At 45.7% G+C, this 19,494-nt stretch overlaps 1 protein-coding gene across 1 annotated transcript in view; it reads right to left on the bottom strand.

Moving 5' to 3' along the window:
- RAB37 (RAB37, member RAS oncogene family) overlaps positions 1-19,494 on the bottom strand; it is a 318,509-nt gene that overhangs the window by 224,497 nt on the left and 74,518 nt on the right. Inside the window, exon 2 of the mRNA XM_069200082.1 lies at positions 15,260-15,370. Within this exon, the coding sequence (XP_069056183.1) occupies positions 15,260-15,370 (111 nt within the window). The remainder of the gene's footprint in view (positions 1-15,259; positions 15,371-19,494) is intronic.

Genomic DNA, 19,494 nt, shown 5'->3' with positions numbered 1-19,494 from the left:
TTCACTTCTGAGAGGGAAGGGCCTTTCAGAAGGCTTTTTCATTATTTAATCTATAAAAGGTGTCCCTGGGCAGCAGCGAGGGGTCATCAACTTGCTGGCATGAGAAAGATGAAGAACAGTGATAGGCCCTAGGGTGATTAATTTTGACTTTATTCTTTGCTTGGCAATTATGCTTTAATATAATCATATATATTTGCTGTGTACATTGCAGTTGAGAATCACTTTGATATATTTTCCATTCATTGCTGTGACTATTTTTAAACGTGTGCCTCCAAACTACTAATCTCCTCTCTCAGGAACCTCGTGGTGAAATAATAATAAATGTCTTCTTTAATCTAAGAAGTGCATTCCAGAGATTTTTGTCAGCTCGGTCATTAGTGAAAGCAAAACATTTTGGCATAGAGTCGTCAGTCTGGGAGTGGAATTGGAGATTGGATGTGCACGATTTAAAAGTGTAATTTTTTATTGTATAGAGAATTAAAGGAAACACCGCAAACCATGTTTGAAAATGCCTGTGGAGTTAAACTGCCTTATGGTGTTGTGACAGACCTTATTTCTTGTTTATCAGGACTTTCTAAGTTTTGGGATGAGTGCTTGGATAAAACAAAAGTGTTTTCATATTTAGAAAAGGTGCTTTTTGAAAGGAATGATGTCCCTTTTGTTCTTGACAGAAGGGTTTGGATACTTTTGTCTGCTTACAGAAAAATACATGAGAGACCCTTCCCAGTCCTAGCTATATATCTAATAAAATCATTCTCTTTAATTTGTAGGACATCCAGCTGTCTTTGAAATCCCCATAGCTCTGCACCATACAGTGCAGCGCCCCGGATCTGAACTTTGTAGATTTCTGCAATGGGGTTTAATGGGAGACTAACTACAGCTCTGGCTTTACGTCCCAAAGCCCCTCCTCTTTGACATATAATATGTGCTCCTTTTCTGATGTGTGCATCCCATCTACCTGAGTCCATCAGCCTAATACCCAAATAATCAAACTCATTGACCCTTTCCAATGGAATGGAATTCACTACTATACTAGCTTTCACTTTCTTCTTTCGTGAGCTGCAGATATAAACTTAGTTTTCCCGACATTGACTTCCAAGCCAAAGTCTCTATAAAATAAACAAAATTGGTCAACCAGATTTTGCGATCCCAGGGGTGATTTTGCCACGATGATGGTATCATCCGCATAAAGCAATCCTGGGATTTTCTTACCTGCCTGCCTAGGTGAATCGTTGTTACAATTAGTTAAAAACTTAATACAGTTGTTTATATATAAAAGAAAGAGGGTAGGGGCAAGGACACAGGTTTGCCTTACTCCTCTCTCAATAATAACTGGATCTGTTAAATCACCATCCTTGCCACTCCTGATTCGTGCAAAAGTGCTTTCATGAAGTCGGACAATAAGGTTCAAAAGACATTTAGGGACTCCCATGTTGGTCAGTGTCAGCCATAATTTATTCCTGGATACCAGGTCAAAGGCCGCTCGAAAGTCAATAAAGGCCACATATAGGTTTCCAACTCTGATATCCACAGTCCTCCATTTAGTTGCCAAAAACCTCTGGACTTGATCTATTGTGTTAACCTCAGGTCTAAAACCTGCCTGTAAATCAGAAATGGCCCCACTCTCTGTAATCCACTCTTCTAAATGAAACAAAATATGCTTCGCAAAAAGGTTTTGAAAGTTGGAAAGTTGTCGAGTAGGCTTATTGGACTATAATAGAAAGGGTCGCACGGACTAGCTTTCTTAAAAAGGGGAACTATCTCAGCTCCCCTCCACGGGCAAGGAATAGGTGCTCCTGCGCCAACTGCGTTACAAACCTTGTTCAAGTAGGGGGCCCAGATATCGGAGGTTTGATTTGTAAAGATCGCCAGGTATTTTAGCGAGACTTGGGGCCTTTCCCCACTTGAGGGAAGCTATTGCTGCCTTAGTTTCGGCTTGGGAGAACTTGATTGGAGGAACACCAATTTCTCTAATGCTGATCAGTTCCCTGAAATTAGGTTCATTTACCCCTGAGTAAAGTGACCCAAAATGATTTACCCATACTGCTGGGAGAATTGAAGTACCAGGCAAGGGCCGGGAATCACCACTATCATTTGAAATCAGCTTCCAAAACTTGGAGGCATCATTAGCTCTTGCAGCCTCCAAGAGATCAGCCCATCATTTCTCCTCCCAACTTCTTCGTGCCTTGGAGAGTTACCCCCATAGCTCTCTCTTGACTGTTTTATTGGCTCTCTGATCCCCCTTCTCAGGTCCCTCAGTAATTTGTGCTTGGCTTCCCTGCATGAATGATTGAACCACCTCTCGCTACACCTGTTTCTTGTTTTAGCAACTGCTTCTTTAGTAAAACATTTTTTTAAAGAGTTGAATAGTTCCATATGAGCAACCAGGAGCGTATTATCATCCTCAAGTAAATGGAGCATATGCTCCGTTTGGTCTGCCAGAAGGCTATATATTGATGAAAGGGAGCCTGGAGAGGAATTAACAACATCCCACTTGACATTCCGTTTGTTATTTGTCATGGTAAGCTGCTGCACATAGTCCCTGGAATCAGGGGCCTCTATTGTGGGCAGCAGTCCCCTAATAGATAGAATCAACGGCCTGTGGTCGCATTCTTCATGTTCTTTTACCACCATATCGACCATATGCCCCCACAAACGAATATCTTATATAAGGTAATCAATATAGCTCCTATAAGCTCCATGTCTAAAAGTGGGACAAAGTTTAGCATATGAGCAGGAGCGACCAATACAAGCGCGGAGACCATATGCAAGTGTAATATCAACAATTTGGTAAGCTGTTCTGCTCATTCTGAGACTTTTATTCATTGCTAATTGCGGGATACCCCAGAGAATGTCCTCTTCTTGGTAAAGCTCTTGGTCCAGAGAATAAGGCTCAAAAGTAGCATTGAAGTCCCCTATGATTAAGATGTAATGGGTAGTGGATCTACTAGATAAAATATTATCAAGAACAGTTAAAGCATCAGACTCCAGTTACTGCCCACACTCTTGCTATATATATTCACCAATAGTAGGGGTTTTTCTCTTTGGGTGGATAATGTTAAACCTTGCAAGTCAGCACAACCGATGTCCACTTCCTCAACCTGACACTTGAGGGAATTGCTAACCCATATAAGTAAACCACAGAGGGTCTTCCAGAAGTCACCTTACACGCTGGGACCCAAAAACTCTTAAAACCGAATCTGTGCTTGGGCTCCAGGACCCATGTCTCTTGGAAAAGGCATATCTTGTGCTCATCTATAAAAGAGCGCCAGTGTGGAATTCACATTTTAGACTCAAGCCCGGCTATATTCCAACTAAGGACTGTAACCGGCGCATCATCCTGGGCTTGTCGTGAAATCTGTGTGGGGCTCGTAGAGTTTGGATTGCCCATTAGATCTGCCGCTGAACTACCCACTCTCGGTCCCCCAACTTCTTTATCTTCAATGGTATCGCACATCCCAGTGAATTCAGAACCGGCCATGTTCCAACCAAGCGCAATGGCCGGTGTATCATTCTGGGCTAGCAGTACAATTTGTGTAGGACCCATGAAGTCCGCGTTTACAATCCCCTCTTCTCCCAGGCTACTTACTCTAGATTCCCCAAATTTCTTATCTCTAGAAGTAATACACTCCCCAGTGGTTAATCTCAGCCTCATATTCCCAGGGATACCCTGTGTAACTTTGACTATATGTCAATCTGCGTCTGGGAGAGAAGATGGAGGTTGCCTACATTCAGACTGTGAGACATGGTGCACATGGAAACAAGAGGGACCTCTGGAGTCAAATGTCAAGCTACTAGGGGCAAGTTCAGGTACTAGGGATAGAAGGTTGAGAGTCTACACAAAGAAACACCTCCAACTAAGGGGCTAGCTCTGCAGGAGTTTAAGAAAATCTGTTGGACCAGGGCAGGTGAGTCAAAGTTAATAACAATACAATCTCACGCTCCAAGCCTATTCAGCAGGCCCACCCATCCCACCCTCCTCACCATTAATATTGAAGGTACCATAATAAATGCAAATCTAGCATTAACATGCAGCCAATGGATAACCTTACTTTTCAACTCTATATAAGTCTCCACTCTATTCGTTCGGAGCCTAGGAACATTTGTAATTACAAGCATATATGGGCAAGATTCCGGGGGTAGATGTAGAACTTCTAACTGAGCCCCATGGTTATCAGGTCTGGTTCTGCTAGACTCCAGGTCCGTCACTAGAGGGCTTACTAATTGATGCTCATAGATATTAGAAGCTTTAGGCATCTTAGACACTAAGGGCCACATGTACAACGATCCGGTTTTGCGACTCGCAAACTGCGAGTCTTAGAGACTCGCAAGTTGCGAGTCACAAAACCAGATGTACAACAGTGTACTTTACACTGTTTGCGATTCCCAATGGGGTTGCAAATGACCTACCTCATGAATATTCATGAGGTGGGTCGCAATTTGCGACCCCATTGGCAATGGCCGCCCTCACAGGGATGGTGGCCTGCTGGAGACAGCAGACCACCATGTCTGTGACTGCTTTTAAATAAAGCATTTTTTTTAAAATGCAGCCCGTTTTCCTTAAAGAAAACAAGATGCATTTCAAAAACAAAAATGAAAAGTTTTCTTTTCATTTTTTCAGGGCAGGCAGTGGTCCGTGGGACCACTGCCTGCTCTGAAATTTTTGGCACTGCCATTCACAAAGGGGAAGGGGTCCCATGGGGACACCTTCCCATTTGCGAATGGGTTAGCACCAGTTTGAAACTGGTGCTAACTGCAATTGTTTTGCGACCGCATTCACAGTCACAAAACAATCACACATACCAATTGGATTCGGTATTGGGAAGGGACGCCCTTGACACACCCCTTCGTAATACCGAATTGCAAAACCCAAACTGCGATTCGGTAGCAAGTTACCAAATTGCAGTTTGGGCTTTGTACATCCCAAAAAGCATTTTTCAAGTCGCAAACGAAATGCTTCATTCATCTGGGCCTAAGTTAGTTATCAGAGCAGCACCACATACTCCCCTATTAGCAATGTCTACATCACTGGGACAGTCTTCCACCGGATTACGACCCCGTCTGGCATTCCAACCCACCTCGGATTGACGGGGATGAATACAACAACCCTTAGGTAGCGTTGGGCCCTCAGCTGAAGTGAGGGAGCCTTGCCCCCCGTGCCAGAAGATTGTCCCAGAATTGAAGACTGGCAGTGGGGTTTTGAATTAGCTCGAGGGGTGGTGTCGGACACACGGGGCTGAGTAAACCCCCCTAATTTCTCTTCAATGGCTTTCAAATGGAGTTCAATAGGGCGCAATCTCTTAGTGAGCTTCTCCACTATGTACTCAAGCACCAGTGGACCAGTAGTACTCTCCTGTGTTTTTTTGGACCCATCATTACCAGGTTCAAGTCCAGAATTAGTCGAGCTCATAGTACGAGCTCGTTTGTTTCTTAAGTTAATATTATCACGCTTTCTTTTTCCTTTTGGCTCAGGAACTGGTACTCCAGCCAAGGGGCCCGGCAATGACAGTGCAAGTTCTGTTGCAGTGGCCTCATCCAGGGCCGCAGAGGGAATCTCCCTGGCATTGTCTGAATGGTCAGCTGGAGGGAAGGCCAGACTTATCTGCGTGTACTGGGGCTGCGGAGGCTGTGAAAGCTGTGGGGGAAATTGTGATGGGGTGGAGATAGAGAGATAGGAGCCGGTGATACCAGAGTAGATAGGCGATGCTCAGCCATCTCAGTCTCCTTGTTTAAGGCTCCAACAGTCTTTTGTAGAAAGCCGTCTAAAGTTTTGTTGATTTTAAGGTTATCTTGGGGGAGCCCCTCCTTCCGTCTGCCCATCTCTCGCCCCTTTACACTCTCACCCCTTTGTGCTCTCCTCCCTTGTACTCTCAATACCCCCTCCTCCTCCCGCAAAGGGTGCAACACTTGCTTTCACCTCCAGCTGTCCACTCAATATCCGCTTACTCTTGGAAATATAAAATTATTGAGGTGTGGGGCTCCGGAGGACCAACAGATTATGACTCGCTGGCCAGCGCAAGGATCCCACCAAGAGAGGTCACAGCTATACTTCCTCCTACTGAATTTGGATTGTGTTCCCTTGCGCCAATCGGCTCACAAAAGAGTAGAGAGAGGAGAGGCCAGACTAGGTACTGCCAAGACTTTACTTGTGAATTCCTCTCCCCCCTACCTGGGAATAAGAGGCGCGCAGAAGGCACAGAGAGCACGCAGGGAGCCCAGAAAACGCTACATAAACAGGTGAAGCACTCAGCTCATCTCATCAGAGCAGGCTCATCAGGTCTGGCTCTAGCACTGACAACATCGCATGAAGATCACGCCGAACACAGGACGCTGATGCTTAAAACAGAACAGTGCTGAAGACAGACAGACGGTCGCTGCCCCCAGGGCTGCTGCTGCACTCTGTACTCTATACTCATGACTCTCCAGCTGCATCCTTCCTGCTCATCACAAAATGGGGCGGGTTGGATCACCAACCACTTGCCAACCACTTGCTGTTTTACAGTCTGTCACAGTTGCAGCCACAGTCTACTGCACAGTCTACTGCAAATTGCAGCTGCTTACCACTATTGCTGCCGCTGTCACCCACCGCTGTTTAGGAGGCACCAATTTGCTGATGCAGATTTCATGCGAGCCAGGAGCTGAAGCCGGTCGGCACCATGCAGCTTCTTTCTACAGCTCCTCGCTGCCCACTCACCACACAGGCACCAGCATCAGCGCTTAACTTCTAGGTGCCAGGTCACACTCAAGGACAAGTACAGGGGGGTAGAGGAAAGGAAAAGCCTTCAGGTCATCAGGCCTTCAGCGCTTGGAGCCTTCAGATCGCCATGCTCCAAAGCACTCCAAAAGTGCTCCCCCTGTGACCTCCTGCTGGCTCCAAGATACCGGTTGCCAGGAAAGAAACACAGGAAACCGCCGTGCTCTAGGCCATGCTCTGGGTCGCGTTCCCCTCTCTACTGCCTACCCCACATTGCCTCATGCGGATTTACGGGAGCGCTGAGCAGCCTCTCAGCCGTCGTACCCCATCTCCGTGCTCCGTCTCGGGACTCCTGCGCCTCTGCCTCTACCTGAGGAAGGGTGCTGTCTCGTCTCACGGGGGTTTCGGGAGCACGGAGCGTGGAGAACCACTGCGCTCCGCGTCCTTTGCCTCCCTCTCCCGCTCACACTTCCGAATATGAAAGCCTTTTCCCGGCACATTGCGCTGTTTGGGACTGGGAAAGGGCTTTTCCCCATTTAACAATCCTTTTCTGTGAGTACGTATCTTGTTACCGACTCTCAAAATTGGTTTGCAAGTCACTATTAGGAAGGGGCGAGCCAAGGGCGTTCCTTCCTCATAGCAAGTTGCAGGGGGATGTTAGACTGTTTTGCGACTGTCCCCATGAGACCCCTTCCACTTTGTGAATGCATGCAAAAATATTATTTCAGAGCAGCTAGAGGTCCCACCGACCACTGCCTACTCTGAAAAAATCTAAAGAAAACTTGTAATTCTTTTTTTTTTAAATGCAACTGCTTTTCCTATATGGAAAATGGGCTGCATTAAAAAAAACTACTTTATTTAAAAAGCAGCCATAGGCAGTGTGCTGTCCCAGCAGGCCATCATCCCTGTGAGTGTGACCATTCCCAAATTGCAATCTACCTCATGAATATTGATGTGGGAGGTCATTTGCAACCCATTGGGAATCGCAAACAGTGTTAAACACACTGTTATACATCCCAGTTTGCGATTTCCTAATAGCGAATCATTAAGATTTGCTATTAGGAAATCACAAACCCAACTTTACATACATCTGGCCCTAGGTTTCTACAAGTGAGACTCTGAAATTGGAAAGTATTCAAAGAATACTCCTGTTCGGGTCCAGATGTCAAGAGATAAAAGAGAGCCAAAAATCCTGGATACGGATGTTAACCGTCTCTTTTGGACTCCTCAACCTCGGCGGCCCTTGCTTTGCCTATGTATGACCGCTGTTAGAAATGGGGTCTTTGGTAGGCAGTCAGGTTACCCCCTGTCCAAGCAAGGCCTTCACTCTAGTCAGGGCAAAGGAGAAACACACCTGGTCAACCCCCACTCACCCCCTTGGTAGCTTGGCACAAGGAGGCAGGCTTAACAAAGAAGCAATGTGTAAAGTATTTGTACCAATATACACAATAATACAGTGAAAACACAACAAAATGAACACCACACCAGTTTAGAAAAATAGGCAATATTTATCTAAATCAAACAAAACCAAAATTACAAAAATCCAACATACGCAAGATAAAATATGAATTTTTAGAAGAATAAGAGACAAACCCCTTAGAAAACAATGGAAACGATGATTTTGCACACAGTATCTAGTTTGCATCAAAAATAAATCAGCACGGGCCAGCGTACATGCGTCGATTCCTTCCTCGCAAGGGAGGCCGTGTGGCATTTCTGCTCCGGTCAAGATGGCGATGCGTCATTTTTCTCCCTCGCAAGAGAGCGATGTGTTGATTTCCGGACGAGGCACCTCAGATCCACGCAGAGTCGGGTTGACTGTGACGCCCAGGGACAGTGCATGGAAAATCCTGTTGCACGGTGTTAGAAAACCCCACTGCATGGGGTTTGCATTGTTATCAGCAGCCGCAAGTGGGTGTTGCGGGTCGTTTCTCCAGCCACGATGCTTCAATCTCCCAGCCGCGATGCAGGTGGAGTGTCGATTTTAGCCTTGAGGCTGGCAGCACAGCGCATCATTATCAGCCATGTTGCAGATAGTGTGTCGAAAATTTCCCCACACGGCGTTCTGTGTGTGGATGTTCAGCTCTTGTCTGCCAACTTCACCTTTCAAGTGCCCATCGACTCTATAGGACACTGCCTGGCAGGGCAGGAGTCTCAGCAGAGTCCAGATGTTAGTAGAGGAAGTCTTCACAAGCAGAAATATACCACAAAGTCCACTGTCCCCTTTCACAGGCAGAAGCAGCAACTGCAGGATAGCCTAACAAAGCACAGAGGCAGCACTCCTCCTCAGCTCTTCAGCTCTTTTCCTTAGCAGAGATTCCTCTTGGTTCCAGAAGTGATCTAAAGTCTGGGGTTTTGGGTCCAATACTTATACCCCCTTTCTGCCTTTGAAGTAGGAAAACTTCAAAGGAAAGTCTCTGTTGTTCGCAAAGATCCTGCCTTGCCAAGGCCTGGCCCCAGACACACACCAGGGGGCTGGAGATTGCATTGTGTGAGGGCAGGCACAGCCCATTCAGGTGTAAGTGACCACTCCTCCCTCCACTCTAGCCCAGATGGCTCATCAGGATAAGCAGGCTACATCCCAGCTCCCTTTGTGTCACTCTCTAGAGGGAATTCACAACAGCCCAACTATCAGTCTCACCCATACATGGAATACACAAGCAGGAAGAGGCACAGAATGGTTTAAGCAAGAAAATACCCACTTCCTAAAAGGGGCATTTTAAAACTACCAATCACAAAACAACTACACCAAAAGATGTATTTTTAAATTGTGAGTTCAGAAACCCTAAACTCCAAATTTCTGTCTGCTCCCAAAGGGAAACTGCACTTAAAAGATATTTAAAGGCAGCCCCCATGTTAACCTATGAGAGAGATAGGCCTTGCAACAGTGAAAACGAATTTGGCAGTACTTCACTGTTAGGACATGTAAAACACATCAGTGCATGTCCCACCTTTAATAAACATTGCACTCTGCCCAGGGGGCTACCTAGGGCCTACCTTAAGTGTGCCTTACATGTACAAAAAGGGATAGTTTGGGCCTGGCAAGTGGGTACACTTGCCAGGTCGAATTGGCAGTTTAAATCTGCACACACAGGCACTGGAGTGGCAGGTCTGAGCCATGTTTCCAAGTCTAGTCATGTGGGTGGCACAACCAGTGCTGGAGGCCCACTAGTAGCATTTGATTTACAGGACCAGGGCACCTCTCGTGCACTTCACTAGGGACTTACTAGTAAATCAAATATGCCAATCATGGATAAACCAATCAACAATACAATTTACAGAGAGAACATATGCACTTTAGCACTGGTTAGCAGTGGTAAAGTGCCCAGAGTCTTAAAGCCAACAAAAAACAGGTCAGAAAAACTAGGATGAAGGAGGCAAAAGGTTTAGGGATGACCCTGCAAAAAGGGTTATTTCCAACAGCTGCAAACCTGGGTTTGAAAATAAAAGAGTTCAAGCTCAATCTTGGTAATAATACACTGGCCTGGTGTGGGAACTGAGATTGTGTGAGAGACTGTGAGCAGCTCTGAAATGCGTGACACAACATTTATGTGGGGTAATGCAGGGTCAAGTATGGAAATGCATTACTCTAACACTCAATGAGTGATACTTGGTAGGGCTGTAGCAGTGCTTAATTTGAGAAGTGAGGGCCACAGGCACTTATTTTTGGGAACTGGTGCTTATTTTTATGCATCAGATATTTACAGAGTGCGAGAGAGAGAAAAAAAAAAGATTGGAAAGACAGAGGTAGAGAAAGAAGGGAAAAACTTCTCAACGGGAGAAAACAGGACCAAGAGTAAGATAAAGGGGGAGGGTGTGCCTGGTAGAGAATTAAAGAGGCATGAGGTGGGCTTAAGACTACCAGTGTTCGGCACGCTAATGTTTAATTGCACCAACTGCGGGTTTCTGAGCAGAGCTAGGTACACCAACCAGAAGCAGCCCATCCGTACGGGCTGAGGGAGCCACCTCCCCACCACCTTTTCCCAGGCAAGAAGAATGTATCTTCGGCTGAACAAAGGTCAACCTGACAGACACTCTTCTGGCTCAGGTCAGACAGCCCAGAGCTAGACATGTGCTACACAGGCTCCTGGTTGCCTGAGCACTCTCTGTATGCTCCGCAAAATCTTCAAGTGGATTCCCGTCGAAACCAGGAAAACTGTCACCCATGCCCTGGTCAGCAGCAAATTGTACTATGGAAACACCCTATATGCAGGAATAACAACCAAACTCCTAACAAAGCTGCAAAGAATCCAGAACGCATCCGCCTGCCTCATTCTGGACATCCCACGCCGCAACCACATTTCCCCCCACCTCAGAGACCTTCACTGGTTACCATTATCAAAGAGGATCACCTTCAAACTCCTCATCCACGCACACAAGGCCCTCCACGACACAGGCCTAGCCTACCTCAACGACAGACTCACCTTCCACACCCCCACCTGCAATATTCGCTCCGCCAGCCTTGCCCTCGCCTCCATCCCCCGCATCTGCCGCACCACCGCCAGAGGAAGATCCTTCTCTCACCTAGCCGCCAAGACCTGGAACTCCCTACCACTCCACCTTTGCCAGACCCAAGACCTCTTGACATTCAGGAAACGCCTCAAGACATGGCTCTACGACAAATAGCTCCCCCCCCCCAGCACCTTGAGACCCTAACAGGTGATTAGAGTGCTCTATAAATCCTTGATTGATTGATTGATTGTTTGAGCTGAACTTTGCTGGCCTGAAAAAGTCACAGCTCCTGTGGGGGTGACCTCTTGAGCTCCTCAAAGGTCCTCAAGGCCCTCCCCCTCAGTGACGAGGGGTAGCGTCACCAATTGCCTCAGACCTAGGCGCTTCAGTTTTAAGCCCTGAACTGCCCAGGTCCAAGAGTCAATCAGTGACACCTCATCACAGAGTGGGGATGGAGTCAGCAGTCTTACTGACCCCCTCCCACTCTGTGATGAGATTGAGACTGCTGCTTCCCTCACTGGCTGTGCCAGTAAAGGAAGGCAGCAGTCCCAACCCTCTTGGGACCTCCGACGCAACCTTGGTAGAGCTGCTGCTGTTGAGGTAAGTTTGATGTTTTTTTAATATTTGACGGTGCATGCATGTATGAATGCATGTGTATTTGCTGGTGAGAGTTGTGAATGGGTGTGTGTGCATGTGTGAATGAATGGGTGTGAGTGAAGTGTATGTGTGCATGTGTACCCCCCCCATGACCCTCCTTGCTTGTACAATTATGCCCACCACTGGCACCTGCACTCACTCCTATAAATTAAGCACTGTATAAAAGTACTCTCAGGCGAGAAAGACAGTTCTCCTAAAGATTCTCCTGCAAGGACCATAAGGTGAGGTCATGCAGTCATATAGTCTTCCGCCTGGCTAGGTGAAAACTGATTGTCAGCATGGACCTAGTGTCACTTTTGGTGGTTCTCTTTCACATTACTGTGTAGATGTCTTCACTGCTGGCACATCAGCCTTTCTTGCCTACTTGCCTCATTGTTGCTGGCTATCTCTAACATTATTTCTAGGCCTTTGACATTATTGTTCCCCTTTCTGGCAAAATCCAACATCTCTAGCCCTCAGACACGACTACGGACACATTGACTGAATTAAGCCCTCCTACGGCATCTCCCTACTTTAGGGTGACCAGACATCCAGGATTTTTCCTGAGAGTATCAGTTTTTCACTATCTATCCCAAAACGTTTCTGTAAATTTAGCACTGAACACTGTCTTTAGAGGAGGAAAACTGATTACGGAGGGAAGCAGAGAAGGATTAGTTTGTAGCCTGTACCAGGAAGTTAATTAGTTAACACAGATTTAAAAGTTCCATTTAATTCTCCCTAGTGCTTTATTATGTGTGAAGTGCAGGACCTTGGATGTTGGCTCTGTAAAGTTGTTGGATAAGGATGTGGGTAGAAAGTGTCAAAAGCTGCAAATAGATGCAGTAGTATGAGGGCCACACTGTCACCTTTTCCCATAACCATCTGGTCGTCGTCTGTGGTGGCGATGAGAGTGGTCTCTCTACTTTGGTTGGGCCTGAATCCGGACTGAGTGGCGCCGAGGAGGTGGTTGTCAGTGAGGTCTTTGATGAAGACGGGGTGAGTGCAGGGGTCTGTGGTGTATGGACGGCATGGTCATTACTATTTCTTGAGTGCAGATGTGAGTAAGGTATCAATGGTGGACCTCTGGGTGCTGGTAGTGATGTGCAGGAGTGCTACAACAGTGGAAAGGTCTGCTCGGGGCTTGAAATTTTCATAGATGCTGGTGATCTTGTTGCTATAGAATAGAGACAGCTGGGTGCAGAGATCCTGAGAGGGTGTTAGACTGGTGGAGCTTGCTGCTGGAGAGGTGAAATCTTCCAGTATATCAAAGATTTCCTTAGCACTAAGGGTGCTGTTTTCAATCTGGTTGGTCAGTGTGCAGTGTTTGGTGGATCTGACTTGCTGACGGACCATCTGAGGGAGGATTTGTTGGTGCTCTTGTCAGTGTTGTTTTGACTTTGTCTCCATCTGCATTCAAAATTGCGTGCAGTGAGGTTTAGTGAGTTTGATCTCTTCCAGGTATCAGCTTGCTTGCAGTCTAGTTCTCATGGCTTTATTGGATTTGGGAAGAGACAGGTTATCTGAACAGGTGGTAATCAAGGCATTGAGGTTGGAGATGGATTCTGGAAGGTTGTTGTGACAAGGATGTTGATGCAGAAGTTCAGAAGATCCTGATGATTCTGATATCCTTTTCTAATCTTCTTGTGAAGATTTGGCGATGGTGTTTCTGTGGTGGTGTGCAATAGCTATGCTGAAGTCGATAAGGGTGTGGTCAGACCGGGTGATCGGTGCAGGCTTGTCTTCTGTAATGTTGCTGAAGCTGGTGAAGATGGGGTCCAGTGGGAGTCTGGCAGCATGTGTAGGGCCTTCCACTCGCTGAATGAGTCTGAGGTTGTGCAGATCCTCAAGGAAGCTGGTCATGTTGGTATCAATGTGATCCCTGAGGTAGTAGATGAGGTCAGCAAGGAGGATGGAGGTGCTGGAGTCAAGGATCAGGGCAAGAAAGGGCACGATGGTGCTGCTGAAGTTGGCTCATGGTCAGGGAGGGTAGTAGATGAGGGTGCCATTCAGGGTGTAGTTGGCTGTGTTGAGCAATTTAAGGGTCAAGTGTTTCACGTTGCTAGTGGTGCTTTCCAAGGTGATGGAGCACTGGATGGATTCTTTAAAGATGATAGCGATTTCGCCTCTAGGCCTGTTTGTCCTGTCCTGTGATGTTGTATCCAGGGGATTGCAGGGGCAATTATGGGGGCCGTCAAGGGAGTCAACCATGTTTCAGTCAGGAAAAACAGGTCCAGTGAGTGGTCGCATAGCAGATCCCAAATTTCAGTGGCAAATGCTGAGGTGTACAAAGGACATGTAGGGGTGTGGTGTAGTGACTGTTAGGTCCATGTGCATTGAGTATGTTGGGTAAGTGAGCTGGGTGTGGGCGAGTGAATGTGAAATGGCAGGAGAACACACCTTAAGTGTTGGGAGACTCAGCAGCAAGGCTGGGAAATGAGACAGGGACTCAGGGTGAGGAGTGGAGTACGATACAATATGCAGTGTTTCACCACATCTAAATAGGAGGAAAATTAGGTGTTGTCTTGTTGAACAAACTGTTATATGAACAAATACTGAAGCATAATGCCATGTGAATATTTAACTGCTTACAAACCAGCACTTCTACACTCCTCTGAGCGTCAAATTAAGAGAAATACATATTATGAGTTGCACTTACAGAAAAATGTAACAAAAAGTCCTATCATGAATAACTACAATCACCATAATGCGTTTGGGAGGAGGATTGTAACTACTGAATCTATGGATCATACAACTACAAGGTCCATGATGCAATGTGAGACCAGAAATAGAAGACGGGCAATTAAAGGAAGCCTAAAGGAGATCAGTGCTGATTTGTGGGAGAGCAGCCACGGATTCAAACATTATATTTAGGTTACAGGATGGAAATTCCTGGCTATGGCACCCTGAGGCACTCTGATCACACTTGCTGAACTAGGGCTTTTTTGGTGACAATTAAATAGGTCCAGTTTCGCATTTGAAATCTCTTTATGTCATTGTAGAGTTATCTCTACCCGTTTCTTTCTCAATATCATCTAAAGCTTGGCTTTGGAAAATAATACTTTCATTTTTATTATCAACATTTACAGTTTTCATAAGTCAGAAACGAGAACATTGCAGGAGATAGCACAGAACTTAATGTACCAAAATGTATTTACTTGCTTATTTTGACTACAAGATGTTAGTATTTATTTACGGATGGGGTTAGTTGCCGCACTGTGAATCTATTTTCCAAGACGTAGATACTGCAGCTGGCGCTGGAACAGGCGCATACAAGCCAACACACCCGATTCAGGCGGGGGATTCCCGATTTGTGAAGCAAGTTATGGTCTTAATTTAGCTGTCTGCTGCCTAAAATTGACTATGGTTCAATGTTAGTGAATGGAAAAAATACACTCCGATTTTTTTCAGAAAATCTCCCACTTTCCTCTTCTAAAATGTTGGCATGTTTGCTGGTGGGTCACTGAAACAGCCTCTTACCGTAAATCCAATGCCCACTGTTGCCGAAAAGGAGCCTGGGATAAATTTTCCCTGGTCAAACTGCACAAGGAGAGAGGTCTTCCCAACGCCGCTGTCTCCCACCAGGATTGTCTACATGTGAAACAGAAAGAAACAAGGCTGAAAGTGAGAAGTCAGGGGGAGGGAGGCAAAAGATGAGATAGAACAGAAGTGACAACAAAATACAGGAAACTGTGCTGTCAGGGCCAGAGCCTGGTGCATGTGAATTCAGAAATATATACCTCCAGTACAGCAACGATAAAAAGTCGAACGCATGCTGAGCACCATGGACGTCAAACCAAAGTGCCAGGGGTAATGGAAGTAACTGACATCACAATAATTTTGACCTTAGTGATATCATAGGAAGTAAATTCATATGCCCTATGACCTCCCTGATTTTCCAAGTAAGTGATGAAACATTACCTTAACCCGGAGGACATTGCAATAATTGAAATAGGTGAAGTGTTTTTTAATAACTGTGTGGTTTAACACCACAATGCAGACAACTGCCTATGTCAGACACAACATATGGTAAAGTAAAGACATTACCTTCGAAAGTGGTGTAATACTTATCTTGAATTGAAATGTACGACAGACCTCTTCTATAGGGGGTTCTTCCCTCATAACATTTATAAAACAATGGAGTTGAGTAGTGCATTTAAAGCAAAATTTGCACATTAATTTGCTAAAAACACATAGGGGGTCATTCCAACCCTGGCGGTCATCGACCGCCAGGGTGGATGACCACGGAAGCACCGCCAACAGGCTGGCGGTGCTTCATTTGGGGTTCCGACAGCCGCGGTAGCCCAGCCGGGTCCGGCGGTTTCCCGCCGGATTTCCCCCGGCTGGGAGAATCCTCCATGGCGGCGCTGGGGATTCCGACCCCCTTCCCGCCAGCCTGTTTCTGGCGTTTTTTACCGCCAGGAACAGGATGGCGGGAACGGGTGTCGTGGGGCCCCTGGGGGCCCCTGCACTGCCCATGCCCCTGGCATGGGCAGTGCAGGGGCCCCCTAACAGGGCCCCAGCATGATTTTCACGGTCTGCATAGCAGACCGTGAAAATCGCGACGGGTGCAACTGCACCCGTCGCACCTCTGCAACACGGCCGGCTCCATTCGGAGCCGGCTTCTATGTTGCAGGGCCTTTCCCGCTGGGCCAGCGGGCGCTCCTTTGGCGGGCGCCCGCCGGCCCAGCGGGAAAGCCAGAATGGCCTCCGCGGTCTTTTGACCGCGGAGCGGCCAAATGGCGGTGACCGCATGGTGGGCGGCGCGGTCAGAATGACCGCCATAGACCCTAATTCACAAATTGCCTCCACAGTCGCGGCAGTGGAAAGGAACCCCTTTGTGATTTAAGACGGAAGATGCTGAATTAGCACCCATTAACTATTCAATTCCTTCATGGTGTCATATGCCAATGAAACCTGATGCTCCATAGGAGTTGATCCATATGCCAAAAATTACTTCCATTTTGCCAGGGCCAACATTTTGTCATGGGTGCCCCCTCATATGCCATGGTGCCTTAAACACCATAAATTACATACAATATGCCTGTGCCAGAATTTTGCTGTTAACATTGTGCATATACCATGAATGACTCTTATGTCAAAATCACCTCTAATACGTCAGGGCCAGCATTTATTCATGGCTGCCACCCTCCCACACGCTTAGGAAATTCTTGGTATAGGGAACCTTTGGCAAAATGTTTGCAGCACATTGGAGGTACATCTTATCATAGGGGAGGACGACTGTTAATCCTGCTTTATGATAATAAGTACCTTCAATGTGCTATCAAAATTATGCCAATGGTGTCCGTATGCCAAGAATTTCCTTAAGTATGCCAACTACAGCATTTTTTCCACAGGTACCACATATGCTAAGAATTACCTCTATTATGTCAGTGCTCTTAATTTACCATCAGTGCCCATTAAGCCTAAAACCAATCCAATATGCCAGTGCCAGTGTTTTGTCACAGGTGTCTGTCATGTTAAAAATTGCCTCCAATATGCCGGTGGCAGTATTCTGTCCTGGGCGCCTCTATAAGACAAGCATTACCTTCAATTTACAATGGCCTATAGCAGACTTGGAAGCATAAAACCACATTGTTATCATGCTCACTTACATTCAGTAACTTGCACTGATTCTCACTACCTTTCACTCATTCATTTGAATTCATTTTCACTCTTCCATTCTCACTTTCTTGCACTTACTCACTTTAACTTATTCACAATTAGTCTCAATCCTTTTTAGGGACAATCTCACACTTTCTCACATGCACTTGTTAAACTCACCATTACTCTCATGCTGTCATCATTGCTCACTCTCATTTATTCTCATTCACTCACTCTTACTTGCATTCTCTCACATTCATTCATTCTTGCTCTTACTCATTGATAATTTTACTTTCATTCATTCTTGCTTTTACTGACTCATACTCTAACTCATTCCAACTTATTCTTACTCATTCAGTCTCACATAGTTACTCTTCCACACTATCACTCACTCCTATTTATTCTCACTCACACTCATTCTCAAGCACACGGATACTCTTATCACTCACCAGGTCTCACTCACTTGCAGTAACTCTTACTCTCTCTCACTCTGGCTCACTCATACTCACTCATAATCACAGCAGCCAATCCCATGAATTCTCATTCATGACCTATGACTCTTGCTCACTTTCACTCACTTATGTTGACACTTACGAATACAGATGTTCACCTATACACACACTGTTGCTCTTGCACAAACACATCAATCCGCAAGCATGCGCCCAACATACACCTAAAAGCTGCCAGCAAAGGTCTCATTCCAGATTCTGGTGCTATTATTATTGACTACTGGTTTAATAAAAATAGACAAAAGATCGTGCTGCCCTATATGCTTGGTACTGATTTTGCCACATCTGAAGCTGCGGGTCGCAAAGCCAGTGCCGGGGGTAGCAAATGGCAAACGAAGGGTTGCACCTATGACTTCTATCAATCCCTAAATGACTTCCATGACACACTCAAGTAGTACAACGTACCAGTAGTGGTGTCTTGTGTACTTATCAAATCCTTGAAAAATGGAAGGAGGGAGCTCTTGATTGTCGTCTGTAATAGCCTGCCCGCATTTTATGCATTTTGGTCACCCCAGTGAGATTTTAGTTCAGTGTTCTTGCCACGCCCACCTAACCTGGCCCGCTGTTCATGGCCATTTGAAAAAAAAGCTGCACTAATTATAAACAAACATTAGCAAAGCCATTGTAGCATGCTTGTGAATTTTGTTGGCTTCACAATTGCTTGTTTTTCCATAGATAACAGCATGAGAACTATCTTGCAATGGTTTTCTTTTGCTTTAAGAAGAAATCTTTATAGGATGTCTGCCATGCGTATCAGTGCATGTGCAGAGGCTATCTTTTAAGGATTTGTATTAAAGAAAAAGAAAAAAAGAAAAATCATAAAAAAATGGCCACCATGTATGAACACCAATTCTAAGAAGCTATCTTTATACTTTATTTTCAATTTACTATTTTAAGATGAAAGAAAACCATTTCGGAATGGTAAATTAAAAAATAAATTAGGTGAGGGATGCCACACAAAAGAGGATGAGCTAGCAGTCTGGTAGTAGTGGGTATTTGCCGGGTTAGCCTAATAATAATAATAATAATAATAATAATACTTTTAAAAAATTCTAAAAAAAAAATACTGAGGACGGGTTGGGGGCCCTGGGCGGAAGCATTGTAGTACAGAGAAGTGCAAATGGTAGTGCTCAATTTGACAAACATGAGTCATTCGGTAGCATTCGGTAGCAGTGTGCATCTGTCTTCTCCTCATAAATATCATTAAATAAAATCTAATGAAAAATGCGGCAGTCAGGTAACAGGTATTTAGGGGAAGCTGTGTACAAAGCATGGAGCAAATCACGAATACGAGCAGCAGTGTGCAGCTGCAGAGGCCTTAGAAAAAGTTTTAAAACACAAGAAAAAAACTAAGGGGCTGATTTAGAGTTTGACAGACAGGTTTACTCTGTCACCAATGTGATGGAAATCCCGTCTGCTGTATTACGATTCCATTATTTCCAAAATCGTAATACGGCGGACGGGATATCTGAAAGCAAGGAAAGCAAAGTGGTCTCATGAAGTGCTGAAAGAAAAATAAACAAACAGTCCCCTCACATCACCGGCAGAAGGGAACAACTCATCTAATCGAAATACAGCAAGACTGAAATGCTCCATGGAAGG

This window comes from Pleurodeles waltl, chromosome 7 (genome assembly GCF_031143425.1).
Source record: "Pleurodeles waltl isolate 20211129_DDA chromosome 7, aPleWal1.hap1.20221129, whole genome shotgun sequence".
Taxonomy (NCBI): Eukaryota; Metazoa; Chordata; class Amphibia; order Caudata; family Salamandridae; genus Pleurodeles; species Pleurodeles waltl.
The sequence above is the reverse complement of the archived record's forward strand: the minus strand, read 5'-3'. Positions and strand labels throughout refer to the sequence as shown.